This window comes from Postia placenta (genome assembly GCF_002117355.1).
Source record: "Postia placenta MAD-698-R-SB12 unplaced genomic scaffold POSPLAscaffold_3, whole genome shotgun sequence".
NCBI classification, from domain to species: domain Eukaryota; kingdom Fungi; phylum Basidiomycota; class Agaricomycetes; order Polyporales; family Adustoporiaceae; genus Rhodonia; species Rhodonia placenta.
This window is the reverse complement of record NW_020169834.1, coordinates 2,248,059-2,265,931: the sequence shown is the minus strand read 5'-3', so window position 1 is coordinate 2,265,931 and position 17,873 is coordinate 2,248,059. Positions and strand designations below refer to the sequence as shown.

Below are 17,873 nucleotides of genomic sequence, written 5' to 3'. Positions count from 1 at the left end.
CACGGCCGACTCCGCCTAAGCGCACCCCGGCGCTTACACAACGTTCTGAGGAGCGCTTTCCAAGACAGACGTGCACAGAAAGAACAGTGCTCCAGACATCCTCTATTATCGTCGCACTACGCTACAGATTGTGTATACAGATACACCTAATAGTACAAGTCACGATGTCTCTACACGACTCGTACATAGTCTTACAGCCGTGCATCCCGCTCACAGAAACGCAGCCACCTTTACCGGCTTCCGCACAGCCGCAGAGTTGCCCTCGTTGAACCGGTACGCCACCCGGTACGCCGCCGTCTTCTTCGCCTCCGCCTCCTTGACCTTCTCCTGGCTAGTCTTGTCCGCGTCTGCCTTCGGTACAATCGGTCGCCCGAAAAAGTCCACCGCGACCTGTTATTGCGCATTCAGCTTCGCCCACACAAACCGAGAGAATAAGCACGCTCGCACCTTCACCGCGGGCACACCCCCGTCCCCCCGCGCCCGCTTCGCCTGCGGCTCGCCATCTTCGCCCGGATGCTTTGCAGCGGCCTTCGCACCGCGCGAACTAGCCCTGCGTCCACACATCAACGCGAGCTCGAGCACGCAAACACACAGTCTGCCACTTACCCTTGGCGGAAAAAGCCCTCCTTCCCCGGCCGGCCCTTGTCCCCCGTCTCCGTCTGCACAGACACCAGCCGTGCGTCGATCTGCGCGAATCTGTCAGTCGCTCTCTCCGCACACAGCACCCATCGCGCAACGACCCACCTCAGTCGCCACCAGCTGCCTCACAGCATACTTCGACACCGCAATGTCCACCGCACGCTTCCCGTCGTACGTCACAAACACGTCGATCGGCCTGCACGCGCGCGCACGCACACACACCGTCAGCGCACCGAAAACACAAAACACAAAAGAAAAGACACGCACGGATCGAGCCGGTACGTCAACTGCCCGTCCTCCATCTTCTCCTGCACGAACCGCAGCTCCAGCGCGACCATAATATCCACCACCCGCCCCAGCACCGCGCGCTCCCCCGGCCGGATGATCTGCCGGTTCACCGGCTTCAGCGGCGGCGACACGATGCGCATCAGCAGCGGCGCCACCTCCAGCCGCAGCACCGCGTCCCCCGCCAGGTGCCGGTACCCGCCCCCCGCCCCCCGCAGCCCCCGCGCGAGCGCCGCGTAGATCTCCTCGTTCGCCCTCGTCACCAGGTAGTTCTGCGTGCATCCGCGTCAGCCCGGCCCGCCTGGCCTCTCCCCAGGGGAGTACCAACGTGACGCGCACCTCGTAGTCCGCCTTGGCGCGCTCGACGCGCCCCCCGCCGCGCTCCTGGAACAGCGGGAAGAACGCCGCGAGCAGGTGCGGCAGGTACGCCAGCAGCGCGTACTCGCGCTCCGCGCGCATCTCCCCCGCGAGCACGTCGTACGCCCCGAGCCACTCGTGCGCCTTGAGGTACCGCCCAAAGTTCGCGTCGTGCCGGTGGCAGCTCGCGTAGTGCTCGAAGCATCCTGGCAGCACGCTCCCGTCAGCAGAATACACGCGCGCGAGCGCACCCCCGACGCACCCTGCGCGACCTTGTCCATCGCCCCGCTCGCCTCGATCTCGCGGCTCAGACGCGCGGCGTACCGCCCCTCCTCGTCCTCCGTCAGCCCGAGGTCCTTCACGCGCTTGCGCGACAGCGGCGCGAACAGGTCGTTCAGCACCGCCGTCTGCGACGTGTCCGCCTCCTTCATCCCCGCCGTCGCCGCGCGCACGACGGGCTCCGTCACCTCCTTCCCCCGCGCTTTGATCAGCTGCACGCCCCGCGATACCATTAGCTTGGCACAGGTCGCACACGGCGAGAGAACAAGAGGGGGCCCGCACCTGCAGCATGTTGAGGCACCCGCGGAGGTCGCCCTGCGCGGCACCGACGAGCGCGGTCAGCGCGCGCGAGTCCGCGCGGAGGCTCTCGCGCTCGCAGATGTCGCGCAGCCGCCGCACGAGGAGGACGTCGTTCGGGCGCGAGAAGCGCACGATGCGCGCGTGCGCGCGGAGCTTTGCGAGCGAGCCCGCGTAGAGGTCGTTGCAGATGCAGATGATCGGGCGGAGCAGCGGGCGCGACGCCTTCGGGTCCGCTTTACGACCTGTGCGAAGAGGTGGGCTCTAGACGTCAGTCGGCAACGGCCATGGCGGCGGGGGACGGCGGACCTTTTTTCTTTGGTCTGTCGTATGTTAGTTGTATGAGCTTCTGGATAAACCCGGCAGACTGTCGATGTCCATTATTACTGTTGTTGCTTCTGAAAAAGAGGAAAGCCGACTCACGCTGTCTGTGCCACCTGTGGCACCGTCTATCTCGTCGATGACTGCCAATATAGGCCTTGCACTGCCAATAGCGGAGCCTGTTTCCAATGCAGGGCGGAGCCTCTCGTCAATTACCTGTGCAGAGCGCGCATCGCTGGAGATGCTCGTGAGCACATAAGCTCCCAAACATCGTGCTCAGAGACATACCTCGCGTTGATCTCGAAGACACTGTATCCTGCATGCTGGGCTACCACATGTGCCAGGGTCGTCTTCCCCATCCCCGGTGGCCCGGACAAAAGCAGGATCTGCAACGTCGTCGGCGCATCAGCAAGCTATCGCGCCCCGATGCAGCCTCATACTCGCCTTTTCCCTTGGCCGCCGCCATTCGTCGAGGTTCTCCGTGTCCTCCTCGCGCCGCCGCTTCTGGCCGCGCCCCTGCCGCCGGCCGAAGACACAGTAGTCCCACTCCTTCACCCACGCCATGACCTCCCGGTGCACGCGGTCGTCGCCCAGGAGATCCGTGAAGCGGCGCGGGCGGTAGCGGTCCACCCATAGGCTCGCATCGCCGCTCGGCACAGGTCGCGACGGCCCGGGAGTGGCGTGTTCGGCATCCCTGTCAAAGCCCTCGCTCGTCAGTGAGGGAGAACATATCATGTGGTGGGCCGCGAACGCACGCGCGCGACAGCTGTCTTGCTGTGTCGGTAGATAGTTGGTCGAGCAGACGGTGCATCGGTACATCCAGCAGTTTCGAGTACTGGCTCCCGCCGCTCGAGCTCGCCGCAGCGCAGGTGGTTCCTTCAGTAGGCTGTGACCGACGTCGTTCAGTATAGATCAAGGCACCCTTCGGACCAGTGTGGCGACAGACCTTCTGACGCGCTTCACGGCGAGGTTTCCGCCTGAGGACGACCGGCTTGCCATCGAATGTCGATGTGCGCAGTGGGGGGAGATATGTTGAAGAGGACTCGGACGAGACGGCATCAGATGCGTATGGTCTCAGCAGCTCCGAGACATCCGGGAATTCTGGATCTATATCGCTGCGAATGAGCCATCTGTCGAATTAGACCGCGATGAAGGAGCTACCCTGAGACTCAGGTACACTGGACGCTGCCGGAGGACTTGCTTCAGGATGTTCTGTGGCCTCGTAGAGTCGAGCAGATTCGAGGAACAAATAGCCGCGCCCTTACCTGCAGTGTTGCCGTTGCTTACATTGAGAAGACCTGTAGGCACAAAGGTGCTGTCTATAGTACATCCGTCCCGTTCAGACACAGACATCCACGCGCAGAGCAATGACGTACCCTCGAGTGCTGCTGCTTCCCCGAATTCGTCACCACGCCACTCACTCTCTTCATTGAGGTCGTCGGGGGAATGAGTCTCGTCTGAGTCTGTCCCAAGCAGTAGACTTGTGAGATCAAAAGCGGCTTGGAGATTTATGTCCGACTCCTGCGACAGGGGAAAGGGCGCTGCCGCGGGCCCGCCCAAGAGGTTGCTCGGTTGCCCGAACGTCAATGAACTCATCGAGCCAAGAAACAAAGGGCCTGTTCGCGACTAGTCGTAAGAGAGAAGCCTGAGCCTTGTTTGTGCGGATGGTAATACTTGCTCGCATTCCTTTACGGTCGTGTACGTGACAATGTCGCGTAGTGTCACAGGACATGTGCCTGTGATACAATGCGCTCAAAGTGATTGCCCACTTTTCAAGGCGAAATCTCTGACTGCCACTGTCATCTCCCAAGAATCTTTCGCGTAGTCGCAACGCCCCAAATTGTTTAGCAGACTCATGGGAGTGTTCCAATCGACATGCATATATACAGCGTGTATCGTGAGGCGAATGTGACCGCGTAACGAGATTGCAGCTTGAATGAGAGGATCGAAGTACCGTAATGATGCTCGTCTAGTTGAGATTCATCGTGCCATGTCACTACTGTAGCGCAACTGGTCGATCGCCACCTTGCACGCTGCGCGTTTCCCGACAACCTTCACAATGTCGGGAGGGTTCATCATATGGGTAAGGTTCTCGGGGGTACCAACAGTATTGTAAAGACGGTAGGTAGGGAATAACACCTGTGTGCCAGTGCGTTCCTGTAATGCTTTGACGCGTATCCCATGCTTGCCGATAATGGCTGGGTGTTGAGCGGCAGGTATGCTCACGGCAAGCACCACCTTGAATGCATGCTGGAGGACCTCGACGACTGAAAGCATAGAGGGCCTGTTTCCCCAGTGCTGATCCCAGCAGCGTTCGATGAGCTTCCACACTTCATCAGAAAGCCCAATATCTGTGGCGTTAGGCCGCGAGGGACGATCACCATTAACGATCTTGGCCCTAACATTGGTAGGGCGTAAAATGTCGAAATAGGGAATTTCCCCGGAGAAGATCTATAAATCCATTAGATCTCCAGATAGTTGAGAAAGAGGTCTTGTACCTCCAGCATTACCATCCCAAACGAATGTATATCGCTCTCGAAGATGACACCGGGCACTCCAAATTTATCTGGCTCCAAAACCTCGGGCGCCGCCCATCTTTCGGCCTGCCCCGCCGGTGTTGTAGTCCTGGTGTTCAATGTATCCTCACTGTACATTACGCAGGCAAGGCCGAAGTCTGCGAGTCTCGCTCTCCCGTTGGAATCAATGAGAATGTTGTCCTTCAATCACTCAGTCGGTCTCTTATAATGAACTCGAGATGGACTTACGCCCTTTAAATCACCGTGTACCACCCGATAGCAGTGCAAATATTCGAGCCCGAGAGCTACGTTCATTATCTCGAAAAGCTCTATATGGTAACTGTGCTCGTGCAAGAAGAGACATACATACCAAGGATTGACGATTTGAGTTCGGATTTCCTTTGATATATTCTCGCACACAACCACCAGGCATCCATGCGCTGACTAGGCGAAGTCGAGGATCTGGTCTGTTTTCCACACCCAGAAATGGAACAATGTTAGGATGCCTGAGATACCGGCAGACAACAGCCTCTTTGTAGAAAACCTAGCAGTCATCCGACAGTTAGCGATGCCAACAAAACATGGAAGACTATACATTTGTGTTATCAGACTTGCGTATGAGTTGCTTCAGAGCGACATCGTGCTCTTCATATTTCCCTTTATACACAATTCCATATCCGCCGTTTCCCTCTATGTTGTCGCCGATTCGGCTAAGCTTGCTTGATAGTATATAGAATGATGCCGGCAAGCATGCACTCCGTGCTGAAAGTTTTCTGAGGGAATGAAATGCTCTTTCATGTATCTGTCTGTCCGATACATCAAAGAAATACATGACCTGCGTGACAACACCATGTCAAAGTGACAAATGTAGAAGTCGAGATACGCACGCCATCCAAGAGGTCAGCCATACACTGTGCGTCATCGCCATTTAAATTGGGTATCGATTGTACATCGACTTCCGATGTCAGGAACAATCTCATTGCTTGCATGACCTTTTCCAGAGAGAATTTGTCGGTATCCTTGATACTGGGTAATCTCGCTAACAATGTCGGTGTAATGAAAGATCGGTTGTTTAGCTTTGCGCGCAGAATCTCATGATGATGCTCAGTTTCAAGCGAGAGGATTAAGTAGTCCAAAGTACCTCCAGCGAGTCCCAATACATCCTGTCAACCAGCTCTTCTGTAGGTTCAGTCTGTCCCAAACATTGGACGACGGAAGGTCGATTTGTTGTCTCCATGTCGAGCTAGTCACAGTCAAGCCTCATGAGCACTCGCGCATGTCCTCTGAGAACTGTATTACTTTGATCAGTTGTGACCCAGTGAAACAGCAGGTTTGCCGGTCAAACAATTGATCAAAATCAGACAGAGTGGAGGATCGAGGGGATTGAACATGTGACAATGAAGGAAGACATCGTCGCGGGGTGTCATATTCACGTGTGTGTGACATGCGCAGCTCCGATCACAGCGGTTTATTCGAATTGTTATGATGATCCAGGTATCGGGAGAAGTCTAATGAACGTAGACAAAACATTGTGAGTACTTTACAACAAACAGTGGTTGAGGTAGCACGTAGTTCAGAGCGAGCAGAGCATGATGAAAGGAAACAGAAGTCAACGTAAGACCAATTCAACAACGCGAAGGAAAAAGTCTGAACCGCTCATGCAAGTTCAGCGCACAGGATCGCACAATAGCTGTATGGTATTTGCATTGTCAGGACCCCCCGCCACTTGAGCCGTTCCAGGATTCGAAAACATTTTTTTTACATTTCCGCGCATGCCGCATATACGAAGTGTTTTCTTTGACGCACGTTCATGGAGCGTGTTGCGCTAGAAGCGCATGAAGATGATGTTACTATGATCACATTGTCCACGTAAGGATGGGCATAGCACTCACCGAGCGCGCGCTGCAGCTCCTTGATGACCGTCGTCATATTAGGCCTTTTATGTCGATCTTCATCCCAGCATTGTTTCATCAACTCCCATAAACTGTCAGAAATCCCGCGTGCTGTCGCGGCTGGTGTCCGTGGGGGACGCTTTCCGCTAAGTATCCTGAAGGTGACTGCAGCACTGGTCCGAGCATCCGCAAACGGCCGGTGGCCAGTGAAGATCTGCGAGACCATCGGATGATGGGCAGGCAAAAAAGAACAAGACACCCACCTCCCACATTAACATTGCCAGTGAATATATATCGCTCTCTGGCATAGGATCTTCTTTCTCATTGATTCCATACTGTTCAGGGTCAAGAACCTCGGGAGCCATCCAGTAGACGGTACCTTGCCCTGGGGTTACAGCAGTCATAGCGTTGACGGAATCAGTAGCATATACAATGCGCGAAATGCCGAAATCTGCAAGGCGTGCGTGCCCTTCAACGTCGACTAGGACATTGATCTGTGATGCGACAGAGATGATGTCAATCGATCACAGAAAAGTCCGAGACCATACGTACACCCTTCAAATCGCCATGCACAATTCCAAAGCTGTGTAAATATTGCAAGCCATATGCCACGTCCATGATCTGAAGAGGGTTTCAGCTAAGTGCTTCGCTTATAAGGCGTCACTCACCAGAGGAAGACGTTCCGCGTCCGGATGCGCCTGGATGTGATTATGTAGATGTCCCCTGGGCATCCATTCACTAATCAAACCCAGGTAGAGCCCCCTATCTTCTACTCCCAAAAATGGAACGATGTTCGGATGCGATAGATATTTCCAGACGACGGCTTCCTTGTATAATCCCTTGCAAATGAATGGGTATCCATCTGTCTGAAGTCACAGTGATTGAGCCTCGTTACCTTCGCAACTGTGGATTTTTGCAAGAGCTTTATGGCGACATCCTGGCTTCCATAAAGCCCACGGTACACGATCCCAAAACTCCCATGACCCACGGGTTCCTCGCCGACCCTTTGCATCTGGCTGGATGGGATATAAAACGAGGCGGGAAGGCATTCACTTTCTGCACAGAGCCTCCTGAGTACGTGGAATGCCGTCTTCCGTAGCTTGTCATCTAATTCTATGTCAACATCGAGCAAAGACATAGCCTACGTTCAATCGCATGAGGTCACGGCAAAACCAGATGCTGAGCTTCGAAAACGCACGCAATCTAAGAGGTTGGCTATAGAAATGGCGTCGCTTCCCCGGAGACTATACAGGGATCTGACAGTGCCTTCGGTTGCAAGCATCTTCCTGATCCCGGTCATTATTTCTTCTGGAGAGACCTTCGTGGGATCGGCTATCCCAGGCACATTCGCTGCAACCGCCGGCGATTTTGCAGCTAGTTCTGCAAACTCACGATGTAGGAGCTGCTTCTGCTGATTTAAACATGTCATGCTGACCGTTAACGGTCCCCATGTGAATTTACCTTGCTCAAATCGATTTCTGTGCTCATCGGTCGTGATTGAGCTCACCAGCGCCGTCAAGATTGTCGACGATAGGGAGATGTGTGCGCTCCGATCGAGCGGCATGGGCTGCGTACTTTTACACGCCCAACTATCGCCTTCTGGTCGAGCTGTACACTCCTAGTTGGCTGATCGCACACGCTATGGATAGCCTGTTTCAATTTGAGGGCTCTGATTAGACGGAGCGACACGCTTCTAACAGCAGCGGTATCTAATTTATCCGATGCTGGGTATACTGTCACTACGAGCTAGCTTTCAAGTATACAAGGAGACCTATGCTTTATTGTCGGAACAAGCGGCAAACTTCACACATGATACAACGGCATCTCACAAACCAAATGCGATCGTACGCGGGATGTAGTCAACACAGTGTATTCGTATATAGTTGAAATGAGCAATTGAGCGACATAGCAAGATGAGAACGAGTAAGCAGGGATCAAAGCACAAGGAGCAATACAGAGCATGACGAGAGCGAAAAAGCAAGATACAAAGCAGCGACAATCGGTGCGACTCAACGTTAGTGGAACTACGGTCGGCTCATGGAAGTCCGATTTGAAGTAAATGCATGACAATCGTTCGATGCCCTCCAAACACCTGCAGTCTGGCGCGGCTACAGTAAGACCACCAGAAACAGCAGCTGGCACGCCGGGAGCCCTGTATACTCTGGACTTCAAATTCATTCGTCTTGCCTAGATCACGCGTTGGAAGAATGTGGATTGGTGGTGGGGTATCTGAGGTGCCGCGGCGAATATTACTCTGGATAAGTTGGGTAAGATTGTGGTGACTCCACTGGTTGCGATAATGTAGTTTACTCACCGATAGCACGCCGCAACTCCTCCACGACTATCTCCATTGTGGGCCTATTGTGCCTGTCTTGATCCCAGCATCGTTCCATCAGGTGCCATATGCTGTCCGAAAGCCCAAGTTCCGTCGCATCTGCGGGCCGCGGAGGACGTATGCCATTCAAAATCGAATATGCAGCCATAACATCTCCACTGTACGGATATACGCCAGTGAAGATCTGCAAGACAGTTGAATTTCGGTTGTACAATGGAAGATCGACATTGTACCTCCCAAATGACCATTGCGAACGCATAGACATCGCTCTCTTGGCTAGGATCTTGATCTTCCAATCCGAAGCGTCCAGGAGCCAGGAGTTCTGGAGCAGACCAGACGAGGGCGCCTTGCTTGGGGATCGCATTGCTTTCATGGTTGAAACTTTCATTATTGTATACAACGCGTGCTAGGCCAAAGTCCGCTAGTCGCGCCCTGCCATCGATGTCCACCAAGATGTTGGTCTGTGACGACGGTGTTCGCAATGTTCAAGATCAGAACCACAAATAAGCACGACCGTACGTACACTCTTCAAGTCACCGTGCACAATTCCAGTCTCGTGCAAATAAAGCAAACCTTGGGCAGCATCCATGATCTGGAGATGTGGAGCGTCATTCTATGTCCCTTCCTTTATTTGCTGAGATGTGCTTACTAAAGACAGACGATTCGAGTCCGGGTGAGTCTTGATATATTTCCGTGTGTCTTCACCGGGCATCCATTCACTGATCAAGGACAGCGAATCGCCATCCTCTTCCACTCCTAGAAACGGCACAATGTTGGTATGCTTTATAAAACGCCACACAACTGCTTCCTTGAACCACATATGCTACACGCAGTCATCAGAAAACTAGCACATGGTGAGCGAGATGTTTAATCCTTACGTTCACAATGTCACACTTCATTAGAAGCTTCATCGCAACCACTTTTCCGTCGTAGCTACCTTGAAACACGATGCCGTAGGCCCCGCGTCCCTTCGGCTTTCCATCTGTCTCTTCTATTTTACTTCTTGATATATAACACGACGTTGGAAGGCGTCCGGTCCGTCCACAGAGCTTTCTTAGGATATGGAATATGCGTGCCCTGAAACCCGCTTCGCTGCCCAAGATGGGCTCAGCCTATGGGTAGACGGCAAAACCCTGATTAGCGGCATACACGGAAACGTAGAGCGCTCGGCGCGAACGGCATACGCAGTCCAGGACATCGATCATCCATCTCGCGTCCACGCCCTCCAGATGTTCGGTTATCTCGCGAACGGCGTCTTGGGAAGCAAGCATCGCCCTGAGCCCGTTACCGAGCTCTTCTGGCGAAGGGTTCGCGGGATGAGCTATCCCAGACCCCAGCAAGTTCGCTACCGCCTGCGAAGTTGTATACGCTTGCAGGAGAACCTGCGGTTCGTAACTATCAGTCGATGCGTCAGACAGTTTCGTTAGATTGGTACTACCTTGTCCATCCGAGCCTGTACGTCCATCTGAGCCTGTGCGTCCATCTGAGCCTACGCGTTCGACAGCTATATGGAGGATAAAATTCGCTTTTGAGAGCCGTCTAAGCCGTAGACTGGTACGCAACTCACGTAGTGAAGTATGGGTCTCTCTGGTCGCTGTATGCCCACAAACGAGACGGCGAGATGAGAGATCGTTCACTGTTCACCCATCGATAAGTCATATACCATCCAAGTCTATAGTCCGAGTCTGTTTGACATTTCCCCACGCATCGTTCACTTCTCAGAGTGGAAGGCTGTTATAGAACACCGCGATCTTACACGTGTCATCTCGCACCGGTTAGCCGACTCGTGGTTAGCCAAATCGAACACCTACATGCTTTCTTTGTCTGCTCGCAATCACCTCTAACGCACGACGCGAGTTCACCTGTTCTTAACCCTCAGGATCCATTGTGAAAGTCGGCAGAGAAGCAGCAATACAAATGAAGCCAGGCGCGACAGCGCAAATGACGAGCAAAAGAAAGTAGCAGAGTTCGGTCCAACCGAGTCCAATAATCGATCAAAAGCCACTAAGGCCCGCTCATAGAAGCAGCCCGGCGACCATACCAGCCGCGCCCAACAACGTCACGACATTGCGAACCTCCAGCGCGGCAGCGCCATTGGCTTTGGTCGATGTCGACGTAGACGTCGAAGCAGAGTCGGTGGCTGTACCCGAGCCCGACGAGCCCGATGAGCCCGACGTCCCGCTCGAAGTCGTGTTCGTAGTCGTCTTCATCGCGGCAGCCTGGAAAGCCTCGAAGCTCTTCGAGGCTGTGGGGTTAACAGCGAAAACCATGCCCTTCTCACAATGACTAGAAAGGCGCAAAGGGACATGAGTACATGCCCGTGTGAGCAAGATATAGAGGTGGGACTCACCCAGTCTGACGGCAGTAGAACCAAAGGGGTGCACTCGTGTTCATGACAGTCATAGTGAACGTGGGAAAGTCGGTCGCATTCTTTGCGACGAACTGGAAGCCAGAGTCAACACCAGTAGTGCCATTAGGGAACGTGAAGTTGGAACACGGGGCGGCAAAGGTCGATTGAGTGATGGTGTGGTTCAGCGCGACGCTACAGTGAACATAGTTAGTCGATGATTATAGCATACTAAGTCTAATTACATACAACTGGAACACCAGCTGATCCCCAACGGTGGCGTTCACTCTGCATATCATATATTAGCTCCCAGCTACGAAGCTTATGAGAAGTTGGAACTTACGAGGGCGGGTCGTACGTCAGCGTGTCGTTCTCGCCGACCTTAATCGTGTGAATAGTCGCGAGAACGGAGCCGATGGGCAGAAGAGCAGCGACCAGGGTAGCGAAACGCATCTTGACGTTGAATTTGGTCTTGGGAAACAACAAAGAAAGTGCAGGAGAGAGAACGCGAAAGTGCTACTTCAAGAGCTGTCGACTGGGATCAATGACCGAAAGTCGAGACTGTAAAAATCGTTCATGAGTAACAATCCTTCAACACTACAAACAGGAGGTTCGGGTAGCAGAAGGGAACTCACCCTGCTCGGGGCTGCTGGCAACCTGACCGACTGGATGCGGGGAAAAGAGGTAGAGGTGGAATGAGAGCGATCACAGAAATGGCGCGCTCTTATAACGTCAAAAGAAGGCATTGCGTTGGCTTGGCGACAACCGGAGCGTCGCCCTGAAAATGGAATGTTCGCAGGAAGATCACACAGGGGGTCGCACAACAGCGATTGCATCGCGTTGCCAACACGCCCACCATGCCTGTATTCCATGAGTCCTTGGCATCTCTACAGGCACAATTGACTGTCTTGTCCAAAATGGTTGGCAGATGCGGTTCGCATGCGGACTAACCTGTGCATAAGGTAGACAGAGGAGACATTGTCCAGTCAGCGACAGGCAGATAGATGGTCGTGGTGCTCGCCGATGATAGGTCCGGGAAACCCCGCCAAAAGACTGAGATGAGAAGTTGACGTCGTCTAGTGTTGTGGGCAGATTTCCCAGAGGCCGACTTCTGCCATGTGGTGACACTGGTTGGCAGCAAAGTCTCGCAGTTTCACAGCAATAATGGGCGGAATGTTACCAAATGGCTGAATTGTCCCCATAATAGGGTCTAGAATAGGGGTCAAGGAATACATACCGTGTTAGGAAGTACATCTACCGCGTTCGTTGCAATGCCTCAACGTCTAAGCGCGGAGCTCTCGAATTCTCATATGGGAAGCTCGGGGTATCACGTCTTCGTCCGGTGTTCCTAGTCAAAGTCTGAGGTCATTGATTTTACGGTACCATGCTGGGCGTTGAGTAATCGTGCTCAATATTATGTACCACAATGATGGAAAGGTCGTGACCTTATAACGCATTGTCATATTACCCAATGCCCCAATGTGATTGGCCAATTCCACGCCATTGGAATGATCCTGCGTGACAAGATTGTCAAGACTGGGAAATATCCGACAAAGTATAATCCACGCGGTCACGTGCATAATAGATACCGTCGCGGTTGTGGTGCTCATCTCTTGTTCTCTCCCCACCACGACTACGTCCTGCCGTCTAGTCCTTTTGATAGCGCAACCTTCCATAATCCACGATGCCTCCAAGAATAAAGATGAGAGAAGCCTCTAACGGTACATCAGATTCGAAGACTCCAATAGTACGCAAGCAGGTGCTTCGGTGTCAGCGTGGCGTTTTGGCGGAAATGCTAAATATGCCCTTGGATATCGTGCAAGAGGTATCTGACTTGTGTAATGCAGTGCTGTTACTGTCATTCATAGCTCAAACTTCTAGATCTTCATTTATCTCGAGCCCCTGGACTTGTTGCATCTCGCGAGAACGACTAAATCTCTCAGACAATTTATGATGAGCCGGTCCTCCGCATTTCTCTGGAGGAATTCTCGGAGAAATATTCCAGGGCTTCCTGACTGTCCAACTCAAATGAGCGAACCGGCGTACGCCACTCTCATGTTCACAAGCTATTGTTACGTGGGTTTCTCCACATATAGGCAGAAGGCGTGATCACCGAGACTCTATTCCGTAGAAATGCCTAAAACCCGTAAAGGATACAATGTGGAATCTTCAGGCTCGCTATTGTATATACAACTGCCCCGGGTAAGTCTTCTTTGCTCATAGATCGCGATGCACATTCACGTAGACAATTTCAGGTACACGTTTTCAAAATATATCTCCAATTTCATTCCTAAATCTCTCTTGGATGCATGCGATATAGAATTGCTCTTGCACGTACGTTAGCGCGTGTGTTTATGCCATTACTTCGCTCATTCGCAATCATTCAGGGAGACCGCATTCACCTAGAATCGCACGCAACAGATCTCGCACAGCGGTGGAATCGACTCGAAGGGGATCCGGATGCACGGCTCCGATTCATCGAGACACAGAAAGCCAAAGTTGAAGAAATCAACCGAGTGCGAGATCGTGCTTGCTAGTTGGGCGTCTGCTAATATCATCCCTAGTTCGCCCCTTTGTGGAAGGAGTGGGCCAGTGCTAGAGCCAAAGCCAGAAAAAATGAATTGAAGCGAATGCGAGAGAAAACATTGCAATCGTACGTTCCATTCGATATGTGGCGCACAATCCTCCTGACGCGCCACCAGGGCTGTTGAAAGACTGCGCTTAATGGGTTGGAAGGACGAACTCAACCGCCTGGCGCAAACGGATTACGCACCCCTTCGTCAGCACAACGCATTGCGAAACCGGTTCAAAATGACTGATTGTAGTATGTATTCTTACCATCTTACGCGCCGACAACACTCACCGCATTCTTGACAGTTTGGGATAATATCAGTGACAAGCTTGTCGAACTCCTCCAGGACATTCAAGATACCCGCCTCCGCGACGACCGCAGGAGGGTCCTGCGCGTACGACTGGCGGCGCTAAACGGCCTCATCTCCAGCTACTACGCGAATCCCCTCAGAACGGCCGAAACAGAGTACAAGCCGCACTTCTGCGACTTCATATTTATGCCAGAGATCAGGGAAGTCATTGAGTCGTCCAACGAGGCCGAACTTGGGCCGCACTGTGAAAACGCGCTACGCGTACTACTCCCCACTTTGATCGCGCGCTGGGAAGCGCAGACAAGGAGGAAGCTGACGAGGCTGCTGCAGCCCTCAGCCCGGAGCTCCAAAGGCACTGACGTCCTCGAGCTGGCCGTCACGCACTTCACCTGTACCGAATGCCAGTGTCTGCTGCCCTATCCGGAGGTCCTCGCGCACCCCTGCCTGCGCCAACTCCGACCCCAACCTCGACCCCGGGACAAATCTCGGTGTAGCCACCCTTTTCCTAAGGAGGACATGGTCTATGAGATCTCTACCTGGGAGATCGGTGTAATGAGGGAGCCCTGGAACAGCAGCGCGCTCTGCGTACCGGACGCTCCATTCGAGGAGCACTTGCGCAATGTCATCGCCCTCAGCGGCCGTGATCCCGCCTCGGTCACGCGCAGAGAGCTGGACGCTCTGGACGTCCACCTTGTGCATCGAAACAAGAAGCAGTCTCGGCTCATTCCCCTACGTGCGGTGGTAAGTGTTCAGTGGACTGTCCCTGTTGCATGGACACTGACGTTCGATGAGCAGATAAACTTTGAATGGGAACGCTTCAAGGCCCTGGCGTGGCTTGCCGCATTTCATGCCATTAATTCGATCACGGTGGATCACGGTGCAGGATATTCAAACCCTAGGCTCTCGATGAGCATCTCCCTTTATGTCTGTCATTCCACGCATGCGACATGTAAGATTTCCTTCGCTTGTCTGCGTAGGTCGACAGGGACAGCAGACAATACCCGACGATAGTCCATCGTGAGATAGAGCAGGGTAGTACGATGTACCTTATGTATGTACACGCGTACTGCCTGAAGTCTTTCCTCATCGATAACAACACATACTTCCCGTTGAGCTGTAAGTGGACGTCCAATCCACAAGTCTGACATTGGTTTCAGATAATACACATAGCGGAATATAGCCACCAAGGACCTAAGGAGTCAAAGGGGGCCAAGATCGTGCAGGGTTGCGCCCACACAATCCGCAGTGTTGAACTGCATAAACGGCGATCACAGCATGAATGTCCGCCCATGGCCCCCCTGACAGCAGGCGCAATGCCCGATGTAACGACGACGCAGATCGGATCCACAATGCACGCATTCGAATCATAACCTACTGTACGGAACCAAACTCCACTCTTGAGATTCTTATAAATGCTTTGACGGCTGTGACAACTAGTGGCCCAAAAGTCAGCAACTACCGCACACTAGAAGTTATGATCACCTGCGGTTTATGTCTAACGGTTCAAACGGTGCACAAGATCTCGCCGTGCATCAGCGCATACCAGCCATCTTCGTTGGCGGCCCACTTGCGGAGGGCGTCCGCGATCTGTTCGAGCCTCTCTTGAGTAGCTAAGCCCATCTCGAGCGCGCTTGTAGCTAGTCCCGACTTGACTGTCCGTTCAGCCCACATGTCGCCCCACCAGGCGCGTTCTTTGGGCGAGCTGTAGCACCACGCACTTGCCGTCGCCTTGATGTTCTCGCGGGGGAAGCCAGCCTTCATGGCCCACGAGACGATGCGGCGTCCTGCATTCGGCTCGCCGCCTAGCGAGCGCGCAATAGTGGCGTGCAGATTCAGCAACTCCTCCAAACATGAGTCCTCAGGATAATACACCTGGTTTGCGAAGTCGCCCTCGCGCACGGCGACGAACCCGCCGGGTTTGGTCACACGACGCATCTCGCTGAGCGCCTTGACGGGGTCCCCAACATGCTGGAGGACCTGATGTGCGTGCACGAGGTCGAACGCATTGTCCGGAAAGTCAAGCTTGTGGATGTCGCCGACGGAAAACTTGATGTTGGTGAGGCCACGCTCAGCAGCATTCTCACGAGCCTTGTCGAGCACCTCGGCCGAGTGCTCCAGGCCAACGACTTGACCCTGCGGAGCGAGGCGGGCGAAGTCGGCGGTGATAGTACCGGGACCGCAGCCGACGTCAAGGATATGCATGTCTGGACGGAGGTACGGGATAAGGTACGCGGCGGAGTTCTCGACAGTGCGCCAGTTGTGCGAGCGCAGGACTGACGGATGGTAGCCGTTGATGTATTTTGCTTCCTTGCTGGCCATGCTGACTCTTGCGCTGTGTGACTCTTGTGAGCAACAAATACGACAAGACGACCACATACGAGGGTTCGGGTAAGGATTCGGGAGTGACTTGGGAGAATGGCGGCAGGGATCAAGATGCAGCTGTGGGGAAGAGAGGGGGCAGAGGGTTTATATATGCACGACCGGCTGCGATCGATCTGTCGTTGAGATTGTGAAATCGACGCGATGATGTCACATGCAACGCGTCCTCCGCCGGCACACGGTCTCTAGTATTGTCACAGCCTGATCTACGTTCAACAAACAAATGGCACCTGCTACTAGGCTTACGCTTGGTGCTCTCAGAGCTGCCTTACGCCCTCAGGCCATCGCAGTCCGCTCCTTCCACTCGTCAATTCGCCGCCATGAACAGTTCCTGAACGCAGACTCTGCGGTAAGCCATAGATCTCGTCCCTGACCGCGGCTACGCAGGCTCGGAATCTCACATGCATGTTACAGACGTTCCAAAAAGCTGTCGCGAACAAGGACAAGGTCGTCCTCGTGGACTTTTACGCCACGTGAGTCTCAGGTACATCGTCGCAGCGCAGACAGCTACATTCCTCGCAGCTGGTGCCAGCCGTGTAAAATGCTCTCGCCCATCCTAGAGAAGATTGCAGCGGACCCCTCGACCAATACTGACCTTGTCACCGTGGACACAGACGAGCACTCAGACCTTGCCATGGAGTATGAGGTATGTCCCTGAACATCATGTCAGCCCGCCTTCTTGTCCATGAACTAATATACCATTTGGGGTGTAGGTGGCTGCCCTACCGACCGTCGTTGCATTCAAAGGTGGCAAGCCCGTCAGCCGCTTTGTCGGCGCGCTGCACGAGCACGATGTCCGTAAATTCCTGGGACGTGTATGACGGCCTTCAGCCGGTGCCAAACTACTCACGCCATTCATTTTGTGGCTAAGCGTGATTTTTGAAGCCGCACAAGGCTTCCATTGTAAGTCCAGAGCGAGGCAAATAGATGGTAAAAATATGAAGTTGTTCCCGGATTAATGACTATTTTGATCGCTGAAGCTCCCAAGAGCTACCGCTCTCCCTGCCCCTATGCGTATGCATAAGATTGACGGAAGGATTCGGCGCTTGGCCAATCAAGAGATAGTGCTCTCCATTGCGTGATATGTCGAAAACCCCGTCTTGATATCCGCGAGTCATTTATCTTAAGGGAGCGATTCTATATTATATTTGAGCAGTGATCGCGCAAACTTGATACCTGCCGCATTCTGCTACCCACGCCTTGTCCGTATATTTCCTATTTTACTTCGACTACGACTGTTTAGGGTGTCCATCTCCCTAAGAGGCCAACCTTTCATATAGGCATAGTGACATTACGGCAGTAATGACATCGTCTGAAGCATGAGTATTGCTATTGTGCGAATAT

General features: G+C 53.5%; 5 protein-coding genes across 5 annotated transcripts; 2 read left to right on the top strand and 3 right to left on the bottom strand.

The window, feature by feature from the left end:
• Positions 1 to 210: 210 nt before the first annotated feature.
• On the bottom strand, positions 211 to 1,802 carry POSPLADRAFT_1135752 (hypothetical protein; the record flags this gene model as incomplete). The annotated part of the gene is made up of 7 exons (XM_024484606.1): positions 211 to 390; positions 448 to 550; positions 607 to 686; positions 745 to 835; positions 907 to 1,196; positions 1,264 to 1,487; positions 1,544 to 1,802. Coding segments are annotated over 7 exons (1,227 nt in total), but the record flags the coding sequence as incomplete, so codon positions are not given.
• Positions 1,793 to 11,721, bottom strand: POSPLADRAFT_1134727 (hypothetical protein; the record flags this gene model as incomplete). Its single annotated transcript, XM_024484511.1, has 32 exons — positions 1,793 to 1,842; positions 1,887 to 2,102; positions 2,167 to 2,224; positions 2,281 to 2,394; positions 2,467 to 2,564; positions 2,619 to 2,872; positions 2,934 to 3,064; positions 3,125 to 3,285; positions 3,444 to 3,476; positions 3,555 to 3,794; positions 4,179 to 4,629; positions 4,677 to 4,781; positions 5,065 to 5,238; positions 5,582 to 5,857; positions 6,501 to 6,544; positions 6,587 to 6,800; positions 6,850 to 7,080; positions 7,255 to 7,452; positions 7,482 to 7,727; positions 7,785 to 7,936; positions 7,979 to 8,194; positions 8,901 to 9,105; positions 9,155 to 9,382; positions 9,445 to 9,513; positions 9,571 to 9,744; positions 9,800 to 10,033; positions 10,106 to 10,425; positions 10,489 to 10,557; positions 10,963 to 11,207; positions 11,272 to 11,463; positions 11,518 to 11,556; positions 11,612 to 11,721. 32 exons carry the CDS (start codon positions 11,719 to 11,721, stop codon positions 1,793 to 1,795), a joined length of 5,547 nt encoding a protein of 1,848 aa, XP_024342148.1.
• Positions 11,722 to 13,426: 1,705 nt separating this feature from the next.
• POSPLADRAFT_1135081 (hypothetical protein) lies at positions 13,427 to 15,520 on the top strand (the record flags this gene model as incomplete). The annotated part of the gene is made up of 9 exons (XM_024484541.1): positions 13,427 to 13,470; positions 13,524 to 13,602; positions 13,656 to 13,784; positions 13,833 to 13,921; positions 13,971 to 14,092; positions 14,146 to 14,891; positions 14,946 to 15,074; positions 15,128 to 15,266; positions 15,321 to 15,520. 9 exons carry the CDS (start codon positions 13,427 to 13,429, stop codon positions 15,518 to 15,520), a joined length of 1,677 nt encoding a protein of 558 aa, XP_024342147.1.
• POSPLADRAFT_1167584 (hypothetical protein) lies at positions 15,273 to 16,564 on the bottom strand. The gene is made up of 2 exons (XM_024487971.1): positions 16,530 to 16,564; positions 15,273 to 16,476 (listed from the first exon to the last, which is right to left on the bottom strand). Exon 2 carries the CDS (start codon positions 16,467 to 16,469, stop codon positions 15,654 to 15,656), a length of 816 nt encoding a protein of 271 aa, XP_024342146.1. The 5' UTR covers positions 16,470 to 16,476; positions 16,530 to 16,564; the 3' UTR covers positions 15,273 to 15,653.
• A 178-nt stretch (positions 16,565 to 16,742) lies between these two features.
• POSPLADRAFT_1069371 (hypothetical protein) lies at positions 16,743 to 17,611 on the top strand (the record flags this gene model as incomplete). The annotated part of the gene is made up of 6 exons (XM_024482343.1): positions 16,743 to 16,878; positions 16,944 to 17,002; positions 17,052 to 17,175; positions 17,243 to 17,323; positions 17,415 to 17,432; positions 17,510 to 17,611. Exons 1-6 carry the CDS (start codon positions 16,753 to 16,755, stop codon positions 17,609 to 17,611), a joined length of 510 nt encoding a protein of 169 aa, XP_024342145.1. The 5' UTR covers positions 16,743 to 16,752.
• Between the last annotated feature and the right edge of the window lie 262 nt (positions 17,612 to 17,873).